This window comes from Asterias rubens, chromosome 4, assembly GCF_902459465.1.
Source record: "Asterias rubens chromosome 4, eAstRub1.3, whole genome shotgun sequence".
Lineage (NCBI taxonomy): Eukaryota > Metazoa > Echinodermata > Asteroidea > Forcipulatida > Asteriidae > Asterias > Asterias rubens.
Window position 1 is genome coordinate 12,253,477 of NC_047065.1, and position 18,904 is coordinate 12,272,380.

Genomic DNA, 18,904 nt, shown 5'->3' on the forward strand with positions numbered 1-18,904 from the left:
CTGCATGGTGCAGATGTGTCCGCCCGGACACATTTGCATATGCAGTTGTGTCCGCCCCCGTGCATAACCGTCCTTGCAGTAATAAACGCCCTAGGTCTTGGTCATGAATGACATTGGAAATGTTCGGCCGTTGGGTATTCGCTGCAATCATAAAATGCGTGAATATTCATGAATACGTAGGTTCAGTGCATGCACGCTCGCTTGGAAACGCGCGCACATTACGTATACACTCATGAACATGTCCGCTGGACGATTTTTGCATAGCCCCAGACATGATTGCATATGCAAAAGTGTCCGGAGCGGACAGTATTGCATGGCGGACACAATTGCATCTGACATCGGCCCAATGGTGCACCGTCGCTTGGAGATAATGATGGAATGAGTTGGAAGAAGCTTAATCGCCTGCTCAGCAGCCGAAGGATGATGATGGTGCACCGTGGTTAAAGGAACACGTTGCCTTGGATCGGTCGAGTTGGTCTTTGAAAAAACGTCCTGTAACCGTTTGTTATAACATCGATATGGTTAGAAAGATGTTGTAAAAGTAGAATACAATGATCTACACAAATATGCCTCGAAATTGCGTGGTTTTCGTTTAACCTCGTCGACAAACACGGTCGGCCATTTATGGGAGTCAAAACTTTGACTCCCATAAATGGCCGACCGTGTTAGTTCGCGACGTAAAATGAAAACCGTGCAATTTTGAGTGATACTGGATCATTATACTCTACTTTTAAAATATCTTTCTAACCATATGCATTTCATAACAAACTGTTTCATACGCTTTTCATAAACCAACTCGTCCGATCCAAGGTAACGTGTTCCTATAATACAAAACCAGAAAAGGTTTCTTTACCGTTTTGCCATAATTGTGTGCCGCTACAAAACCAGTATTGGCCAAGAAAAGGTTGTCTTTACCATTTTGCCAAATAAGTGTGGCGTCAAAAACACAGTAGACAGATGTCAGACAGTAAAACTTTCATTATCAGTCAAAAATTCAACTCGACAGTTTTGATGATTAATACAATAAAAGTGCAAAAAAAAAAATCATACAAATTAGATCTAAATGAAATTTGCCATAAAAAAGTACATTGCAATAAAAAAAAGTACAGTAAGTGCAGTAATTAATTATAACGAATTTAGATTAAAATTTTAATAAAAATATAAAAAAATGTAAAAACGAAAAAATGTAAAAACGAATAAAAAATAAAGGAGGTATACAATTTAGCACAACATTAAAATAAGGTACATTCTCTTGTCAAAATGCCGGTATCCATCAGGTTCTAAAACTTGCATGTCTCTAATTCCTTTATCAAGTCGGTTTAGTAATTAATTTTATTCTTTTCGCCTTATTAATTTCTAACTTCCAGGCATTATTTTAATTTAATTCCCTTCACATAAAACACACCTTGTATTTCAACGGTTGTAGAAATCGATTAAAGACATGACGTAAGCAGCAACATTATTGATCTCTTTAGATATCCCTCAACAAGCTAGCGTTTGTATTTATTATTTCGCAACAACTAGTAAAAAGAACAGCGCCCTCTTTGGACATTTTGTAGTCTTTTTCCGAGACTGAATAACAAGACATGTGACTACCACAGGTTGAGAGAGTATCAGGTTTGCTGGTGTGACACAACGTTTTGTCTCGAACCACGACTAAATTTTGCCCGATCTGTCCGTAAAAACACACGTGTACACATTTGAATGTACCAGGTCGAAGTGAGCACCAATTTGAGTCCAAAACTAAACGGCACTAATTGAGGTTTAGGTCAAATATCGCGCACTACTGTCACTGTGTGAACATCAAGCTTCAGTGTGGTCCATTAATATTTCTAGTGACTCTATACAATGGAACTGTTTTGGGCAAAGGTTGTTCTAAAATTTTATAAACTTGAAGTTTTTTAAAATCATTTATAAAGCCCAAAGCCTACATACAGAGTAATTTTTACCGTCAAATGTACGCTTTCATCAAACATTATTCTATAAACAAAACTTGATGGTATTTGACGAAAGGCCGGTTTCGGTATGTAGGCTAGGCCCCACCTATGTGTGTATCTACTTTGCCAATGGTACAGTGTTCTTATAGACTGTCCTACTTTATTCTGGGACTAGTAGCCCTACTACTTAAAGGCTGTTGACACTATTGGTAATTGTCAAAGACCAGTCTTCTCACTTGGTGTATTTCAACATAATATGCATAACATAACAAACCTGTGAAATTTGAGCTCAATTGGTCGTCGAAGTTACAAGATAATAATGAAAGAAAAAATACCCTTGTCACACGAAGTTGTGTGCGTTTAGATGGTTGATTTCGAGACCTCAAGTTCTAAATCTGAGGTCTGGAAATCAAATTCGTGGAAAATTACTTCTTTCTCGAAAATTATGGCACTTCAGAGGGAGCCGTTTCTCACAATGTTTTATACCATCAACCTCGCCCCATTACTCATCACCAAGGAAGGTTTTATGCCAATAATTATTTTGAGTATTGCCAATAGTGTCCACTGCCTTGCGATTGGTTTTGGTAGGCCTACCTGTGTATTTGCCGCGGGTACAGTGTTCTTATAGACTGTCTACTTTATTCTGGGACTATGGCCTACACTTAAGCCCAGGATCGTAATTAACTGCACTAGTCAGTTCTTTAATTTGGTCTCAACGTAGCTTACTCTAGTCATCGTCGGACTGAAGAGACTAACTAAGTTTGAGCTCTACCTCCATGGTTTGAAACAGATCCATAATTGTAGATTTTCTCCTCTCTCCATTGATCCTGACATTTTTACCAGGCACACCGACACCAACAAGCGACGGGTGTATAGAGGGCGCTCTGAGCCTCATGTGCCACGCCAGCCTAACAAAATTTATCATGGGATAACTAGGACCTGTCATGCTTTGAATAATTCCAATTAAAAATATAGTTTGTTTATATTGTGCTCCATTTGTTTTGCACGAAGATTATTGGATAATGATCGTCACCAAACTGAGTCGAGAACCCCAAAACGATAGGCCTAAGAATCACAGCGCTCTACTCTGAAGATAATTAAAGGCAGTGGACACTCACTGGTTATTACTCAAAATAATTATTAGCACAAAACCTTACTTGGTAACGAGTATAGAGGTTGGTAGTATAACACATTGTGAGAAACGGGGTAGTTTTCGAGAGAGAAGTAGTTTTCAACGAATTTGATTTCGAGACCTCAGATTTAGAACTTGAGGTCTCGAAATCAAGCATCTGGAGCTGAAAGCACACAACTCCGTGTAGTGTGAAGGGTGTTTTTCTTTCATTATTATCTCGCAACTTCGACGACAATTGACATGAAAAAAAGAAATCATTCTCTTGATGGTGTCTAAAAACCTAACTTTTTCCACTTTGCCACTGTTCAGACCCAGTATAACACATCTTGACAAAAGACAATACAATCAAAACACAACAATGCATGCATGCAGTAATAGATCTTCCTCCACCACTACGGCAGGGGAGGTCAAGTGACGGTCGTTTGCTAAATTTAAATTTGGTACCCGGCTAAATACAATAATGGGCTGGGCGGAGTGTATGGTGACAGCTGACCGTGCTAAGCTATGCATAATGCGGTTTATTGCATGCAGCGGGTGGCGGGTGGTGGACGACCATACGGCTAGTCTTGGTGCAAGACGTTTCTCGTTTCCCTTTCACACCGCGGCCAATTCACCGACAGTGCGCGCGCACCGACTCACCTGACTTTAGTTCACTCACCGCCCCGGAGATCAGAGAGAGTCGGTGCGCGCGCTGTCGGTGAATTGGCCGCGGTGTGCGTGAAAAGGAAACGAGAAACGTCTTGCACCAAGACTACCACACGGCACATGTTGTAGGATCGGATCCCTCATGAAATTCGTGACGCTGTGACCCAAATCGCCGTTCATTACAGTAGTCCTGGGTCCCCCGTGCTGGCTGGATGCGTTTTACTACGGTGAGTTAAATCTATTGAAATGTTGAATTGAATAAACACTCAGTTAATAATCAGTTGATTGTACTTGTTGCAATTTTGGTTGTCATTTGTGGTATTAACGAGTGCAATATTGTGGACATAGATTTACCAGAATGTTCGTGATGAAATAACAAAAACGTCGAACAGTGAGTGAGTCGGTCCATCTTCTGGTGAACAAGTATACCGTTAACTGTGTATGGCATGGAGGTGATTTGGAAAAACCTCGTGTTTTTACTACGTTTACGTTTACGTTGATTACTCTGCAGACGTCTTTTAAGTGAGGACGTTAGACCAAGGGTGCTTAGATCAGACCTACCTCCATGATCAGACACATACTCCATGGAAAAACATAATTGAAGAAACTGATTACTGAACATCGATTGATTCCCTCCATCCATGATTCCACCCTATGTCATGTGTTTTCCCCACCATATATGTATTCGAAATACAGCACTTAATGAATTGAATTGAATTGAATTGTGAGTACAGTACTAGCTATAACCATCCTACTTCTAGAAATTATAGTTTCTAGAAGTACCATCATGGAGGTAGAATTTTTACCTCCATGAACCATCTATAATTAAACAAGTAACATTATTTGCCTACACACTGTCCCAGCAAGAAACAGTGGGAAGCTACCATTTATGATCGGTCCTACTACTTGCCGTCAACTAGCCAACTTGCCGTCAACTCATTTTCGTGCCGCCAACTCATTAAATTTACATGAAAAAATCTATAAAAGGGGCACGGAAGTGTTAAGTTTGGGCTAAATTACATATTTCTCATGGTTTAGGTAAAAATTCATTCACAAAAACGACTTTGTGTTGATAAAAAAAAAAGGTACCAATCATTGACATCTTAGGCCAAGACTAATCAATGTGACAAAGCAATTTTTATTCTGAAATATGACCTCAAACTTACGCGAATTTTCTTTGAGCTGATACTTTACAATTCTATGCTTCTTTTGTTGATTTTAAATGTATATATTGGAGGAGTTGACGGCGAGTTGACGGCAAGTAGTAAGACCCTTTACGATTATTTATTTTGTATGGTATTAATTTGTCCGTATTTTTGGAGATTGTTGCTTGGAAAATTGTATAAAAGTTGTAAACTTGCCCTGCTGTGTTTTTGTGTGTGATCTTTACATCGCTCTCCTCTGAACTAGGGGAGTCTAGTCTATGCTTTTACCAACCATGTTTACACATAGAGCATTGAACCGTTATTTTATTTTTTTAGCTAACTTTAGAAATGTGATATCAATGGATTTAGATGTTAATTTTTTTACACAGGAATGTGCCAATAAGAAATGTAAATTACTTTTCTCCCACACCTAAAAACTGAATTTCAATCAGTTGATAATAGTTATTTTGACCGATTTTCTTTTGACCCACCACCCAAAATTTTGAAACGTTTAGGTCTAAACGTTGACTAATCTGAATTACTCCTAAGGACTAAACTTTTAGAGAATGGATGCACGCAACAAAGATGCTTGCAAAGGGACATTGTGTGGAAGTTAGTGGAAGAGTGCTAGATTAAATAATAATTATCAGACTTTTTAAATGCGCACATATCCACCTTGCTGGGTGTTCAAGGCGCACTGGCATTAATGTTCTTTTAAAACTAAGTACACATTTATTATGTTTTTATTAAATGCTATATCCTGCACCAGGAAATCCACAAGACAAGGCTTGCTACTCAACAAATTTTCACCAGACAAGAAATTGTTACCAGACGGAATCTGAAATGAATGAGTAAAAATTGTCTACTCAACTCAATTTTGACCACTGCCTTCATTTGAGCAAGCAGGGTAAGAGAAGATTAGTGTCATTCAGGCCAGACTGGTACTTTACGGAGGCAATAAATGCGATTGCCTCCATGCACCCTCTAGTCATTGCCTTGGTGCCCTTGAATTGCAGTAAAAAAAAATTCTAAGCTTGGGCGATATCGATTTATTTTATTCACGATATATCGCCGACAATATATCGCGATATTCGATATAATCGCGATTAAATCATCAGTCTTCAAACTCCCAGTGAAAGTTGTAGAAAAGACAGTCATAGCATAAGAGAGGTGTTCTAATGACCTATTCTTCTGGTTTTACTCCAAACCCATGGGGTGCAAGATGTCTAAGCTAGCAAATACATCGCGATATTTAATCGATATCGCGAAATATCGCGATTATTTCGATTAAAACCAAATCCATCCGATATCGAAATCAGTTCCAAATTAATATCGCGATATTCGATAATATCGTGATATCGCCCAAGCTTTAAAGATTCATTGTTTAGGGTGCCTTTTACCAAGGAGAAATACCTTGGTGCCTTTTCCCTTTCAAAAACGAAGTAATACTCAGCAGCCAGGAAATATATTGAATTTGAATACATGTAGAATGAATACAAATATAAATTGTTCATGACTTTTGACTGTCGTTGTTAACTGTACTGTTCTGTTGTCAATATGTTAGGTTTTTATGGAGATCAACTGATGGCAAAGACAAAATAAATAAAAGCTGGTGGTAAAAACACCTATTGAGGTTGGAACAAAAATGAAGCTCTGAACATAATGCTGTTTTAGAATACTGCACAATTAGAGTACATTGATTCCATGAATCCACTGTGTGAATGCCTTTTGTGCTCAATGTCAACACTTTTATTCACTCTTGATTCTACCGTGGGGGTAGAAATGATTCTACTGAACATTGAGCTTAATGTCTGAATGCCATCCTAACCAACCCTGACCCCCCCCCCCCCACATGCACAAATCCTAACCTGCAATTGTACTTGAATTTAAGGCAATCAATGTGTGGTTAAGAGGTTTTCAACTAGTGGTTTAGTCCCAACAAGGCATGGTTCTTGATAGTTTTACCGAGACGAAGTCGAGGTAAATTATCAAGAACCAAGCCTCGGCGGGTTTAAACCACTAGTTGAAAACCGATTCAACACACTTTCATTTCCATTCATAAAAACCTTTTCGGTCAAAAATCATCAACACTTTTGGTCAAAAAGTAAAATAAATGCGCAAATTATAATTATTCACTGTTTCAGCCGTTGCTCTCGACCAATTGGAATGAAGAAACTGTCTTATTAGCATAGTTGCAAGTTTGCATGTCACGCCCATGTTTCAACACTTTTTACTGGTCATAAACCAAGGTTTATAAACACACCTACAAAGTAGGCCTACATGTAGAGTCATTTTAAACTGCCAGGGACATTTCTGGGACAAGTGTTGAAGGGAGGGTAGTGTTTGAAATTAATTTTCCCTACATTTGTACAAGTACTCCCCAAATAAGGTCCACTAGACAATTCACCACTTGCAACACTTGAGGATCAGTCAAATTTGTATCCCTAAATGAATTGTTCCGATTCTGTTTTTGTGTGTGTGTGTCGACTTTAAAAGTACTCTATTGAATAAAATATTCAACAGTTTGATCAGGGCTAAATAAAGTTGAAATCCCATGATGATGAATATTATTTTACCTCAAATTCAAGCCCTTGCTCCCGCAACAAAAAACATAATACAGTAAGTGCCTTCAAACAAATTGCACAAACTGAAATTCCTTCAAAAAAAACTTGGATATGCGGCTGTCACAAGGTTTAGATTCTACTATTTCTAAGCCTGTGTGATCACGTTTTTGTGTTATTATCAAAACCTTCCTGAAACAGCCGGTCACTCTTTTGTGAAAATTTGAGCAAATAATACACTATATTGACCCATTGATATTTCAGCAAGAGTAATTTATAATAGGGTGACCCTGTCGGATGGTTCTTCTCTGTGCACAGATACATGTACGTCAAAAGTACATTGTCCGTTGCCCATGACCGGGTAATATATGGTCACAATGAATATTCCAAGGGGTCAGTACAACCAATTCAAAAAATCAATTAAAGGCAGTAGACACTATGGTAATTACTCAAAATAATTATTAGCATAAAACCTTTCTTGGTGATGAGTAATCATGGGGAGAGGTTGATGGTATTAAAGGAACACGTTGCCTTGGATCGGACGAGTTGGTCTATAAAAAGCGTTTGTAACCCTTTTTAAAATAAAATACATATGGTTGGAAAGATGTTTTAAAAGTAGAATACAATGATCCACACAAGTTTGCCTCAAAATCGCGTGGTTTTCCTTATACTGTGCAAACTAACACGGTCGGCCATTTATGGGAAAAAATTTTTACTGCCATAAATGGCCGACCGTGTTAGTCGACGAGGTAAAAGGAAAACCGTGCAATTTCGAGGCATGTTTGTGTGGATCATTATATTCTACTTTTAAAACATCTTTCTACTCATATGCATTTTATAAAAAACGGTTACACACGCTTTTCAAAGAACAACTCGGCCGATCCAAGGCAACGTGTTCCTTTAAACATTGTGAGAAACGGCTCCCTCTGAAGTGCCAGTTTTCGAAGTGCCATAGTTTTCATGAATTTAATTTCGAGACCTCAGATTTAGAACTTGAGGTCTCGAAATCAACTATCTTAACGCACACAACTTCGTGTGACAAGGGTGTTTTCTCTTTCATTATTATCTCGCAAGTTTGATGACCGATTGAGCTAAAATTTGTAAAGGTTTTTTGTTGTTGCATATGTTGAGATACAACAACTGTGAAGGCTAGTCTTTGACAATTACTAATAGTGTCCACTGCACTAAAAGATAGAGCAATGTGTGATCATACGTGCGATCATATTTTGTAGGGGTCAGTACAACCAATTTTGCTCACAGCCATAGCCCATAGGAAAACAACTGGACGGTGATCAAATTCACCGTCAGTGAATTTGATAATGTCGATCTAGACCATGTGGAATGAAAATAAAACCTCCCATCAAACCCCCAAACCTCTTCATTCAAATCATGACATTGTGTGTCTGTTTGTTTAAAAGAATAGGATCTTACATGTACATTTTTTTTTTTTTCAGCGTAACTTGCTGATTTATCGGCCAACTTACCAAGAAAGATATTGCTAAGCATCTGGAACTCTTATTCTCTAAACCACTTAATCTTAGATCTTGTCTAATTTTGTTGTGTCTGTTTTAATTTTTACTTTTATTTGGTTTTACTGCGCCTTGATCACCTTACATAATGTGTGCATTAAACAAGTCTTTAATTAATATTATTAATGTTAATATCATTTACTTATGGAAATAATTATTATTATTTAAGTAGCAGGTCTGCCAAAGTTTCAGTACATTTCAGTGTCTGCTTGTTTGAAAGAAAAAGAAAAAAAAAGACATTCACAATTCTGTTCCACTGAGCACTGTAAAAGAACCCTGGATGACTTGCAGAAAATAGTGACCTTGCTAGCGCGATGGCCAACAAAGGGCGAAGCGAAGAATCAATTTCGGTACCATAAGCAAATAAAGTACATTACATGAAGCATGCTGTTTGTGCAACACACTATACAAGGCTTCGTTTAGTGCCTAGCTTGGCTTGCAATTTCGTTAAACAGTTTATAAAATCCTTGTCATTATCAGAGTTTTTTTGGGGATTATCTTTTATTTACCATCTGATCTGAATAAATACCCTTTGAACTGCCGCAGAAAGTATCATTTTATCTTCAAACCCTAACCATCCCCAACCCATCATAATCCTATTTTCTTGATACTGTGTTCCTGAAGCCAAGGCAGATTTTTTCTTGGGGCAACTCTTTGAGGGACACTCAATAAAACCATTTATTTTTTTTAATTTTTTTAGAGTGAGGAAGAATCTTATTTAGCAAGTCACTTTTTAAAAAGATTTATATTCAAACTGGACGACTTCAATCAAGGTACAAATGGGACTGAATTACAATTTAATCCAAAGGATTGTAATTAGGAACCAATCCATTTTTAGAATTAAAATAAAATCTTTTGAGATTTTAATTTTAATGCTTAGGATCAATGTTGTTAAATCTTAAAATCCTAACTACAATACTTTGGATAAACTTTAAAATCCCTCCAGTTAAGAGTGTTGTCCTTCATCTGTCATTTTTTTTTGTCTGGTCCATACAGTCAACAGATTACAAGCCTCGGGGACGACTAGTCTGTTTGATGACATTAAATTAGTTTGTTCCTGTGTCATCAACGTGGCCGAGAGAACCTTGCACACTGATTTGATGTATTTTGTTTGCACTTCTTTAATTTACAGATACCACATCATGCGATGCTTACAGCCATGTAGACCAAACAGACTTACATTAGGCTCAGCGTCCGACCAATGAGGGGATACTATACTCATCCAGACCTCGTCACTCAAAATCCCAGGAGATCTGAATAGGTCAACGGGTACTCGTCCAGACTCCAGTCACTCAAAATCCCAGGAGATCTGATCCGCCTGAGGCTCTCACAGTCTCCAGGAAGAGTTTCCTGTGCGGTTGGAACAAATTAAAAAGATAAACTTGACCCTGCAACACTTGTAACAGGTCATCAGATCCATCAAGGTCTGCTTCATTTTGAGGTCAAGATCAAACCCACGGACGACGGTGGGGGAATTTTGAGTATTTGACTGGTGGGTAGAAACTGTTACTTGAAAGGGGAAGATAAGGAGGGCCGGAGAGAGAGAGCGATTAAGACTGGAGAGCTAAGGAATGGCTGATAAGATCAGCTGTACATCAACCAGTGAAGATTCACCTTACTGTGCCCTGGACCATTGCTATTCACAAGCGGTCGTCATCGGTAAGTGTACATTCCAGGGAGACGATTTCTTCTCACGAAATTTTGCATAGCGAAAAAAAATAAAGACTTCATTTATTTTGGTTTGGAACAATCTTCCTCAGGACATGTCGTTAAAGAACGTTTTAGTTTCTCTCAGTTGTAAAAGATCTCATATTAAAGCTACACTGTATGCGTTATGATCTTGATGGAATGGAGCCTTTTAAATTGTAATTGTTTTCCTATATTTACTGTAACGAAGAAATCCAGGTACATTTACGTTGTGGCAGTCAGTGGTTTATATTAGTTTTTCCAATTAGTGCATCTGATCAGTGCTTTATTTTTTTTGGAAAAAAAAGACAAAAAACTGTGGGGCTTGTATTGTAGCTCAACATTTTTACTGGACCGGAATATAAAAGAGTTAAAAGGAAGGTACACTATTGGTAATTGTCAAAGACCAGTGTTCTCACTTGGTGTATCTCAACATTGCATAAAATAACAAACCTGTGAAAAGGAATTTGTGTGCTTTCAGATAGGAATAAAAGACTTCTGGCTAGAAGTCTTTATTAGTTTAGTGAGAAAGTACTTTTTTTCAAAATCTATGCTATACTTCATAGGGAGCCGTTTCTCACAATGTTTTATCCTATCAACAGCTCTCCAGTGCTCGTTACCAAGTCGGGTTTGAAGTTAATATTTGTTTCGAGTTATTACCAAAAAGTCCAAACGTATACCTTCCCTTTTAAACAAGCACTCATCAGAAGATCCTTCCCTTGGTTTTTAAAAGTGTACTTTGATACTCTTGATAGAGAAGTGAAAGATAATGATCACATACCAATCAAAACTTTTTCACAAAGGTAATACACAATGAGGTATTTATTCAAATAAAAAAAACCCACAAGACCACAGAGTTTACCAAGAGTTTATACCGGCTGAACCCTGCTGATCTGGGCCCAATTTGATAAAAACAAGATTACCAACCAAAATGTCCATTTGTTGCATATTGCGTGTTTACCCTTGTTGTGGTTTTTAGACTGCCTTGTCTTCATTTAGTGTTGTTTTTAAAATATTGTATTTTAGTGGAAAGCGCCTTGAGGCCTGGCACAAGGCACTATATAAATACTCTTTTATTATTATTATTTATTATTACTGGTATTCAGCTGTGGATTGCTTTTAATCCTGAAAATCACAGGGAAATTTGGTTGGTAATTTTGTTTTTAACAAGGAAGAAATTTCCTGCTTGAGAAGCAAATTTCTTGTGAGCTTTAATGAAATTGGGCCCAGATCTTACTTTGAAAAATTTAAGATTCCAGTTTGAGCAAATTATTAAATTTATTTTTCATTTATTCCAGGCAATGGACCGTCAGGTATAAGCCTGTCTTACATGCTATCAGGACATTGGCCGTACTATACAAGTGAAGAGCCCCATCCCGATCCATATCTACATGCAAGGTTACTGCAAGGGGATGAAGAGGAGTCTCTTATTCAACAGGTAAGAACTAACTACTTTCCAAGTAAGAAGTAGAGTGGCCAAGTAAGAAATATAGAGCGGAGAAAACTTTCAGCAAGGTTGGAGCTCAACACAGAAGTCTATGAAAGATCAGGGCCCAATTTCATAGAGCTGCTAAGCACACAAATTTGCTTAGCATGAAATGAAGTCTCTGAAAGATCAGGGCCCAATTTCATAGAGCTGCTAAGCACGAAAATTTGCTTAGCATAAAATTTCTTCCTTGATAACAACAGCATTACCAACCAAATTTCCATGTGATTTTCAGGAAGCAAACAACAGCTGATTACTAGTAAACAAGCAATATGTAACAAATAGAAATTTTGTTGGTAATCCTATTTTTATCAAGGAAGAAATTTCATGCTAAGAAAATTGTTGTGCTTAGCAGTTCTATGAAATTGGGCCCTGCTCTGGGTTAGTAGAATATAAAGCAAGATAAGTTCTCATACATGTCATAAGAACATAATCCACCCAGCAAGAACATGTAGATACACACGGTGTTACTGCAGGCAACATTCTTTGCCAGGGGTGCGTTCCACTCGCGCAAACGACTCGCAACTGTTCGCGCAAACGTTTTTCATCTTTTGAACGATTGGTGCGTATATGCGATGTCAATATGGCGGTGCCCTGAAATGAAGATGGCGCGCACCATACGTAGTTTTTTTAAAAACTTTGTTTTTGCTGTAATAGTCCTCTTTTTGACATCATTACATCAACTAACTAACTTTGTTATTCCAAATCTGCATTATCATCCACAGAAAATACAATGTAGTTATGTTTGTGACAAAGAAATAATACCGTATGCTTGTCCGCCATTTTAAAAACCACTCGCCAACACCTCAGAAGTATGTTCGTATAAAGTTGCCAACGTTCGCCAACGGTGGCGGCGACCATCTCGTTCCACTTGAAATTGTTGGCGAACGTGCGCAACTGTTGGCAACGTTTGCGCGAGTGGAACGCACCCCAGGCCTGGACCAAATGGAGGCTGCGGAGGCCATGGCCTCTGTTGCCCCTGGTTTTGGCCTTTAGGCCCCTTCAAAACATTCCAATAGAATTTAAGATTTTCCAATGGAAGTGTCCTTTGCAAAATGAAAATGGTCCTGCCCTCTCATCAAAGATGGTACTCCAAACCAACAAAGGTACACGTACTTAGTTGTGCACCAGTTGCAACAATGCAACCTTCTGTTAAGCTAGATTTATCTGTGCTTAGCAAGGTTCTATGCTTATAGTCTTTATGAAATTGGCCCCTGCTATTTGACACATCTAAGATATGGGTTTTAAGAAAAGAGCTTGTGTGATCATTATGTAATAAGGCAAGACTTTTCTGTTTCTAGAAAGTTTTTATGTTACACGAAACTGGCCCCTGGTATTTGACACTTTCTCTGAGATCCAAGTTAAAGAGAAAGAGCATGTTCGATCAAATTTGTTGTTGTTTTTTGTTTGATAGGATCTTGAGTTGCTTAGTAGCGGACTAGAGGGCCGGTCACTGAACCCAGTGTCCCTGCTATTTGACAACTTGTATCAGCCGAATGCAGACTTTGACGATGACCAAAAGACACGTCTGGAGTGGAGATTCGATTCCTCCAAGGCTGTCAATCACAGGGTACTAGGGAAGGGGCAAGCAGGCGGATCATGGAGGGTAAGTTGGAAGACGAAGTCACTTTGAGCTCTTTAGAGATCATTGATTTTTAAACTTGTTAATCACCATACATCCAGACAGTCCACGTGATGCTATCAAGCAAATTGAGTGTTTTGTTGGCTCGGTTAATTTTTTAAAGAAAACTACATTTGAAAATGGCATAATCTCTACCTAAATACTGTTGAAATTCCAAAAATGAGATGCGAGTTAGAAAAGTTGCTTCTTTTTAGTTCTCTCCCAAAGAATTTGCCCTTGGTATGTCTCTTTATCCAGGGGAATTATTTTCCATAAAAATAATAGTATTTTTAAATTTTGTTTTCTTAAGTTCATTCTTAAAAAACACGAAGATATACCGGTAACCAAAGAGAATTTCCCCAGACTACAGTCTAGGGCTATGAAAACCAAAGATATATTTATACAAGTAGGCTTCCCACTTGCAAGCTTTTGCACTTGCAAAACATTCGCGCTCTGCGCTCACAGTGTAGGGTTTTTACAATAGCCTATAACATCCCTGTTTATCCTATTTTCTTCTAATAATAATAATAATAATATTAATAAGACTTGTAATTGGCACGTATCACACCTGCTGGGTGTTCAAGGCGCAGAAAAAGACAATTCAAACTCACATTACTCACGCTTGTCTGTAACAGGATATGGAGGACTCTGTACGCACTCTGAGCCTGGGACGCTGGATGGAACTACCAGGGATGAACTTCCCTGACTGGGTAGCTGACTACAGGTAAATAAACAAATAATAACATCAACACAAACGTGGGAAACACTCAGAGGCTGCTGGCAAATGTTTCTGAAAACCAAAATATTAAACACTTATTAAGGGTACCATATTATGAGACACTTTTCGGGGATGTATGCTTCGTTTTTTGAAAGGGCATGGGCACCAAGGCATTTTCCTCTTGGTAAAGGGCACCCTATGATGAAATTGCAAATTTGTACTGGAGCATTTCAAGGGCACCAAGGCAATGACCAGGGGACACGGAGGCCTTCGTTGCCTCCGTGAAGTATCAGGCCTGACTTTTTAAAAGTAGAATCAGAGTGGCATGAATACAAATTCCAATGTATAAATCAATCCATGTGATTGTACCGAGGAGTGTTGTTGCCATCAAAGTGGAATGTTGACTTACACAGAGATCCCAACTTGGCAAATAATGGGTTGGAGTTGTAAAGTGGTCGGCCAAAGGTCGGCTTTCAGTGAAAGGATTCTGTTTAAACAAACTGTGTTTAGCTATCGTAGCTGGGATAGTGGTATCAGGCCTGTATGCTTCGTTTATGAAAGGGCAGGGGCACCAAGGCATTTTCCTCTTGGTAAAGGGAACCCTATGATGAAATTGCAAATTTGTACTGGAGCATTTCAAGGGCACCAAGGCAATGACCAGGGGACACGGAGGCCTTCGTTGCCTCCGTGAAGTATCAGGCCTGTCTTTTTAAAAGTAGAATCAGAGTGGCATGAATACAAATTCCAATGTATAAATCAATCCATGTGATTGTACAGAGGAGTGTTGTTGCCATCAAAGTGGAATGTTGACTTACACAGAGATCCCAACTTGGCAAATAATGGGTTGGAGTTGTAAAGTGGTCGGCCAAAGGTCGGCTTTCAGTGAAAGGTGGATCCTGTTTAAACAAACTGTGTTTAGCTATCGTAGCTGGGATAGTGGTATCAGGCCTGTATGCTTCGTTTTTGAAAGGGCAAGGGCACCAAGGCAATTTCTTATTGGTAAAGGGCACCCTATGGGGAAACTAAATTTCTACTGGAGCATTTTAAGGGCACCAAGGCAATGACCAGGGGCATGGAGGCAATCGCCTTCGTTGCCTCTGTGAAGTATCAGGCCTGTGGTATATATAATCTGTAATGGTTCAAGCACTGGGAGAGCGTGTTGTTCAAGCATGAAATTCTTCCTACTTTTAGTCTAATATCCATTTTTATTTTTTTTTGCGCTTAAAGGGAAGGTACACCTTTGGTAATTGTAAAAAGACCAGCCTTCTCACTTGGTGTATCCCATCATATGCATAAAACAACAAGCCTGTGAAAATTTGGACTCAGTTGGTCATCACAGTTGATTGAAAGATACAACTTTCAAAACAAACAAACAAAGCATAGGCCTACAATTTTTAATTGTAGAAGGTGAATGGTAGTAACTTTACTACCTTGCAGTAGCACTGCTGCGTTACCAAAGACACGCGCACGCAGTGGTGTTTTTACTTGGCTTTTTTGTTCCATCCGAAAAGTACCATTGCACGCTGGCAGCGTGCAATAGTACTTTTCGGATGGAACGAAAAAGCACGGTGAGTGACTCAGTGTGCAATGGTACTTTTATTTGCTATCACGTGACGGACAATCCTCCAATCAAATGGCAAGGATATGCTTGGCTGTTAAATAAAATATTATTAGCGGCAGTGAAGTTCCTGTGGCTCACTAGGGTTGGGGGTTTACTGTTTACTGTTTACTGGAGTTGGGGTTTTGGGCCCAGTGGGGTTTAGGGTTAGGGGCTCAACAGGGTTTTTGGTTGAGGGTTCATAAGGGTTTGGGGTTGAGAGCTCATAAGGGTTTGGGGTTAAAGGCAGTGGACACTATTGGTAATTACTCAAAATAATTATTAGCATAAATTAGCAATAATTATTAGCATGGGGAGAGATTGATAGTATAAAACATTGTGAGAAACGGCTCCTTCTGAAGTGAAGTAGTGTTTGAGAAAGAAGTATTTTTCCACGCATTTGATTTCGAGACCTCGGATTTAAAATTTGAGGTCTTGAAATCAGGCATTTGAAAGCACACAACTTCGTGTGACAAGGGTGTTTTTCTGTTTTATAGTTATCTCGCAACTTCAACGACAAATTGAGCTCAAATTTTCACAGGTTTGTCAATTTATGCATACCCGTACATGTTGATTTTTTTTTTGGGGGGGGGGGGGGGAGGTTTGTCTGAGGTTTTATAGAATTCTGTTTATGGACTAAGCAAGTCTAGTGTGTACTTCAGTTTGTTTCTTTCATAAATTGAAGTAATGGATATGAAAACCAAAAGTGTTTAAGATGCATGTGAAACTTGCACAGTCAGTTGTGGACGCATGAACGATTATGAACTATGTGTAATTGAGCATTTATTTATTGTTTTTTTTCCTTAGGGAGCGTGTAGGTAAAGTCAGTAACACCAACGGCAGAGCCTCACTCGGTGAAGTCTCCCGCTACTACAAGGAGTATGTCGAGTTCACAGGGTTGGAGAAGTCTTTCAGACCCTACACCCTGGTCACGTCAGTTCAACAGCTCAAAGGAAGACGGGTCATCAACAGCGAAAGTGGGGAGCCAGAGATCCAGTGCCCACGATGTCGCAAGTATGAGGGTCAGAAAATCTTTGAGGTGAAGGGTCACTTTGTAGCAGACACGACATGTTGCGACCGGTCGGTCAGCGCCAGGGACACGTTCACGATACTGACCCCTAACGTTATTCTGGCGACGGGGATGTTGGGTATTCCGAACCGTCTTGAGGTACCCGGTGAGGATCTTCCGTACGTCTTGTACAGCCTCAAGGATCTGGAAGCGGCGATTCAGAAGGAGGACGTACATTCTAATTCAGATCCTATCCTCATCATCGGTTCTGGTCTCAACGCCGCTGATGCAGTCCTCACTGCTATGAGCGCAGGGGTACCGGTGGTCCACGCCTTCCGACGCTCCGCCTCCGATAAGGAACTCATTTTTTCCAAACTGCCAAAGTCCATGTATCCGGAGTACCACAGAGTGCATCGGCTGATGAAGGAGCTTGAATTCAGCGCCGAATCCGCTGATGACTCGAGCTACAGGAGTCTGCAACAGAGCACGGTACATGAATTTAAGCCAAACCACAGGGTAGCTGTTAAGTGTCAGAAAGGTTGCGGGTACTTGCAGGTGTCTGTGGCCGTTGTGCTGATCGGCTCGCGACCAGATCTCTCCTTCCTGCCCAACGAGGGTAAACATCTAGGGGTGAGGGAGGAGCTGGCACCCATTTCGTATCAGAACAATCCCATTAATGTGAACCCGTACACGATGGAGGCGTGCGCGGAGCCAGGCTTGTACGCCATGGGACCGCTAGTTGGCGATAACTTTGTAAGATTTGCGAAAGGCGGGGCTCTTGCTGTTGCAAGTCACATCTACAGTAAAACACACGGCGCACGTGAAACCTAGCAGGGTATTAGTTGCTTTCCCAATAATATTTAAAAACAGTTTTTTTTTTTAATTGTCTGTTACTGTACCTTGTTAGGATTTCAAATTTAAGACCTGCAATTTAAAGGTATTGTACGATTGGTAGCGATGACAAAATAGTCGCAGACGTTGATCATGTTTTGGTAAAGCTGTTTCTGGCCATTATGTTCTCGAAAGAGTTAACAATGATGTTTGTTATCCTTACTACCGCTCACCATGTTGGTGGGCATTAGATTTACGTGTAAACGCCGCGTCGCCTAAAATGCGCACTTCACTAACATTTGTTCTATTTCTATGGTCAATACGCACAAATTTACAACAACTTTACAGTGTTGTAGCATTGTGTCCGCCATAATTCAAAAAGGCTTATACACAAGGTTGTTTTGGAGTGTGGTGGGTGATCTGGAAGTTTTTCCAATCAGCACCCTTTATCATTTGTTGTTATGCGGGTAAGAGTAGTGAATAAACCATATGTTCCTATAATTTTTAAATTGTAGTATTGGTTAGGAACAGTTATGTTGGGCATGTTCATTTCTTTTTATGAGATTCAAATTTTAAAAAAATTAATTGGGAGTGTTTTGTGAATGCTGGGTTTCGAGGTGTTTTGTACACATTATAAAGTATTTTTGAAAGCACTGTTAATTCCATTTCAATGTGTAAATCATGTTTGATGTACTTTATTCAGGCAGGAATTGATGGAGTTAGTGTACATCAGGAATATTTTTAAAGAATGTACAATGTTAGTTACATATTTATAAAATAAATATATTGCACTGTCAACTCTAACCAAAAACAGGCAGGGTATACCTTTTTGGTAATTGCTCCACAACTTCATGACAATAGAAACTTGCTTGGTAAACATCACTGGAGAGCTGTATAATTGTCAGTATAAAACATTGTTAGAGTAGAACTAAACCCCTTTGAAGTAACGTAGTTACAAAAAAAAGTCTTGTTTTCACCCAAAAATGTTGAAGGTTTTATCAGACATC

General features: G+C 39.2%; 1 protein-coding gene across 2 annotated transcripts; it reads left to right on the forward strand.

Annotated features, from left to right (window-relative positions):
* Positions 1-3,847: 3,847 nt before the first annotated feature.
* Positions 3,848-18,187, forward strand: LOC117289139 (oxidative stress-induced growth inhibitor 1-like). Of its 2 annotated transcripts, XM_033770128.1 has the most exons (7): positions 3,848-3,941; positions 7,622-7,624; positions 10,082-10,608; positions 11,934-12,073; positions 13,536-13,727; positions 14,378-14,466; positions 16,865-18,187. In XM_033770128.1, exons 3-7 carry the CDS (start codon positions 10,521-10,523, stop codon positions 17,895-17,897), a joined length of 1,542 nt encoding a protein of 513 aa, XP_033626019.1. In that variant the 5' UTR covers positions 3,848-3,941; positions 7,622-7,624; positions 10,082-10,520; the 3' UTR covers positions 17,898-18,187. The 2 variants fall into 2 exon arrangements, with proteins under 2 accessions (XP_033626019.1, XP_033626020.1); XM_033770129.1 differs by lacking the exon at positions 7,622-7,624.
* The last annotated feature ends 717 nt before the right edge of the window (positions 18,188-18,904 follow it).

Coding starts and splice junctions, on each gene's coding strand:
- LOC117289139 (XM_033770128.1), top strand. CDS start 10,521: ATGGCTGATAAGATCAGCTGTACATCAACCAGTGAAGATTCACCTTAC. Junction 12,074..13,535: donor AGGAGTCTCTTATTCAACAG/GTAAGAACTAAC, acceptor TTTGTTTGATAG/GATCTTGAGTTGCTTAGTAG. Junction 13,728..14,377: donor AAGCAGGCGGATCATGGAGG/GTAAGTTGGAAG, acceptor TGTCTGTAACAG/GATATGGAGGACTCTGTACG.